Here is a 3,698-nt window from a genome sequence, read left to right on the forward strand (position 1 = left end):
CCCACGGCGCTGCCTAGGATTTTAAAACTTTTCAAATTTTGTGCAGCTTCTCACCTGTATTGTTCCACAGAACGGACGCAGAGGATTCCTCCAGTGCTGACATGTCGGGCCTGTCAGCAGCTTCGATCCAGCGGAGGAGGTGGGCCTGAACTAGAAGAGATCGTTCAACTTGACAGAGGAACGACGGCTATCCGCCGACACAGTTGAAACTGAAGGACTGCAGAGTCAACTGACCCAAATTATGACCAGCATCAACACACTGATGCCACAAGCACAGGACAATACCTATCGTGACATCACCGTATTTGTCCAGTACTTGACACATCGGTTGGAGTATGTGCCTTGACGATAACAAAAGCCTTCTTCGAGCAAGTTATCAGGCTTTGCCATGGTTTGGAGGCACCAAAGAGAGGATGCCACGACGAAAGAGGCCATGGCTCGTGGGGGTTGTTCCACTGGACGCCCACACAAGTTGAGAAAGGAACGCAGACGAAACCAGGAAAATTCCACAACATCTGCACTGCAACCGACTCGTGGATCATCACACCAGTGGTTCACATCTCAACCCCAACCTGTGTTCTTCCAATATGATCCCCTCCCTCAACAGCAGCCTCAGCAGCAGCAGTTCTCTCAGCAGCAGGTCTACTTCATTCTTCCCCAGTGGACGGTCAACACCACTGAACTTCTCCCGAAGACCTTCAACTTCTTGGCTGTCGCCGCTAGTTCAACAACTCGCTAAAGTAGACTTGCGGCCCCCTACCCCTGGCGCCAGTCTTGCGACCCCCAAAAACCTACTGCCGCAGAGGACCCCCCCACCTACGACTTGACCATCTCCCAGGTGAAAAGGAGGACGTTGATCCCAACACAATAGAGTGATAGAGTCAGCAATGTATAAATAAATAAACTTTTATTTTCTTAATATTAAATGATTTTGTACTTATTTTCTTAATATTAAATGATTTTTTACATTTTATGTCATTCATAATGTTTCTTTTTGTAATAAACTTGTTGAAATACTAACTTACATTTGCATTTTCCTTATTGATGCTTAATTTATATGTCATGACAATATATATTTATGATATGATTGGGTGAAATGAAATTGAATAATGAAAAAGTATGGCCATAAAGAATAATAACATGAAGAAATATATCAGGAAAATATAAAATGAAATATATGTGAAATATGAAATATGAAATAGATAAACTTGGAAAATAACTTGAACTATAAAATGCAATTGAATAATGAAAGAGCATAGCCATAAAGAATTGAAATGTAACATGAAATAAATATGGCCATCAAATGATATAATAACATACAAGGTAAAGAACAATAATATATATTGAGAAAATGATCAAATGAACTTGAACACATACAAATGATAATGAAACAATAATTAACATTGACTGGACATGGTTATTAACAGGGAAACAATGAAAAAATCTGTAACAGACTAAAGACATTGACCTCAGTTGATAATGTATGATATTTGTAGTTGAAAATGTTATGATATAAAAAACACTCACAATTTCATTTTATTACATTCTATGCTTTTTCATGTTCATTTTCTTACATTCTATGCGTTCATGTTCGATTTTCTTACATTCTACGCTTTTCATGTTTGTTTTCTTACACTCTATGTATTTCATGTTTGTTTTCTACATTCTATGCGTTTTCATGTGTGTTTAATTACATTCTATGGTTTTCATGTTCGTTTTCTTACGTGCTATGGCGGTTTCACTGGTTCATTTTTCTTACACTCTAATGCTGTTCATGTTAATTTTCTTACTTTTCTATGCTTTTCATGTTCATTTTCTTACTTTCTATGCTTTCATGTTCATTTTCTTACATTCTATGCTTTTCCTGTTTGTTAGTAAGTATTTTTGTTATGTCCATCATTGCTTCTCATTTGTCTCATTATTATGAATTATGTTATTATTACTTTCAGTTCATTATTTTCCAACATCATTTTTTATATGTACCAATCATCATTCCAATATTCTTTATTATATTAATATTGTTATTAGTTCTTAGGACAATACAAAAGTATGGGAGTATAAAACAATGAAAAATACATCATGATCTTTATTTACAATTATGTACATTGGTTGGGTTAGGTTTTATTACATAGTTCTTTGGGTCCTCTTGTCGTCAGTAGCTGGTCGTCCTCAAGAAAACACCATTCGCTCTTGCCATTCCACTGTGCTGCATCCATTGAGTAGTACTCGGGCCAGGTAATCTCTGACGGCCTTCGTTCAACGGGCGTAGTTCATTCCCTTCTTGCTATGAGTCGTTCCATGAGGTTCAGCGACTCCTGCCTCCAAGTACCTGGTACGACGTTATGGTGTTGGTCCTCATGGTCGATGTCGGTGCCAGCACATGGGTAGCGTTGCAGTGCCAAGTTGTGCATGACACATGCGCACAAAGTTATCTTCTTGCACACCTGTAAATCCTGTTGCATCATCGTCCTGAAGACTCGCATCTCATCTGCAGCATGCCGAATACATTTTCCACCACACGATGAGTGCGAGATAATCTGTAGCTATATAGTCGTTCGGTGGGATCTTGTGATTGGTGGGAGTAGGGCTTCATCATCCACAACTTGAGAGCGAAGGCATCGTCAGCAACTATGTGGAAGGGGACGGGTTCGTCGTTGTTGGGCAGACTTCTGTCTTGTGGGAGTCCTGCTCGGTTGTATGTGATGGCCCTGGCCAGGTTGCACTTCTGCCAGGTTCCTCCATCCCCAGCAACTCCTTCTGCACCGACGTCGACGAACAGGAACCTGTATTTTGCCTCGGAGAGGGCCATGAAGACGATGCTGTAGAACTTCTTGTAATTGAAGTACAGTGATCCTCCACCTTTGGGTTTCTTGATCGCGACGTGCTTCCCACCCAAGGTTCCCACACAAATGAAGTGGTTCGACTTTGATGCGAATCGTTTTGCTACGCAGTTCCATTCTTCTGCTGTCTTGGGGCACTTCATCACTTCTGGTTTGTATGTGTCGATAATGGTTTGGCAGACTAATGGGATAAACCGGCATATGGAACTCTTGGAGACTGAAGCTGTATTGGAGACTTGTATAGTTGTTCCCACTTGCCAGGTGGCGGAGAGTTACTGCCAACTTGAGTCCCACTTCTTGTGCAAGTCGCATTTTCGCGTCTTTCGTCTTCAAAATGGGCGTCAGCCTTTTGACTATCTCCTCGAACAATTCAGGATATATGCATAGAAAGAAGTTCTTGTGTCCTTTGTGGTCCTCCTTGTTCAGTTCTTGTAGCAGCTGGTCGTAGTCTCCATGTAGTTATCTCTGTGTCAGCCACTCCCGCGCCCAAATCCGCCCTGCCCTGCCGTCCTTTCTGCGTATTTGTGGAAGTGGGTATGGCACTGTAGTACGTCTTCTCAACCCGCCAATGACCTGGACTGCACAGAGACACAGGACAGCTACAAAAAATCTCTGGGTCTCCTAGGGTGAGAGGCTGTGGAGGTCCATAATGCATGCTGGCTGGGCGTGGCACGGTACATGTGCAACAATCATGCACCGCTCCACGTCATGTCTTGTGCACATGTGCATGGACTTTGCAATAACACTGCAAGCCACCCGCAACACACAGCTACATGGAGTAACAAAGCCGCAAGAGGGCGTGCCATAGCATGGCAACACGCACCAAAAAAACCGCACCACGCCGTAACACTGCGCTAG

At 42.4% G+C, this 3,698-nt stretch overlaps 1 protein-coding gene across 1 annotated transcript; it reads right to left on the reverse strand.

Annotated features, from left to right (window-relative positions):
• Positions 1-2,461: 2,461 nt before the first annotated feature.
• LOC135220644 (uncharacterized) lies at positions 2,462-2,983 on the reverse strand. Its single transcript, XM_064257974.1, has one exon. It carries the CDS (start codon positions 2,981-2,983, stop codon positions 2,462-2,464), a length of 522 nt encoding a protein of 173 aa, XP_064114044.1.
• Between the last annotated feature and the right edge of the window lie 715 nt (positions 2,984-3,698).

The sequence above is a fragment of the Macrobrachium nipponense genome, chromosome 20 (genome assembly GCF_015104395.2).
Source record: "Macrobrachium nipponense isolate FS-2020 chromosome 20, ASM1510439v2, whole genome shotgun sequence".
Classification (NCBI taxonomy): domain Eukaryota; kingdom Metazoa; phylum Arthropoda; class Malacostraca; order Decapoda; family Palaemonidae; genus Macrobrachium; species Macrobrachium nipponense.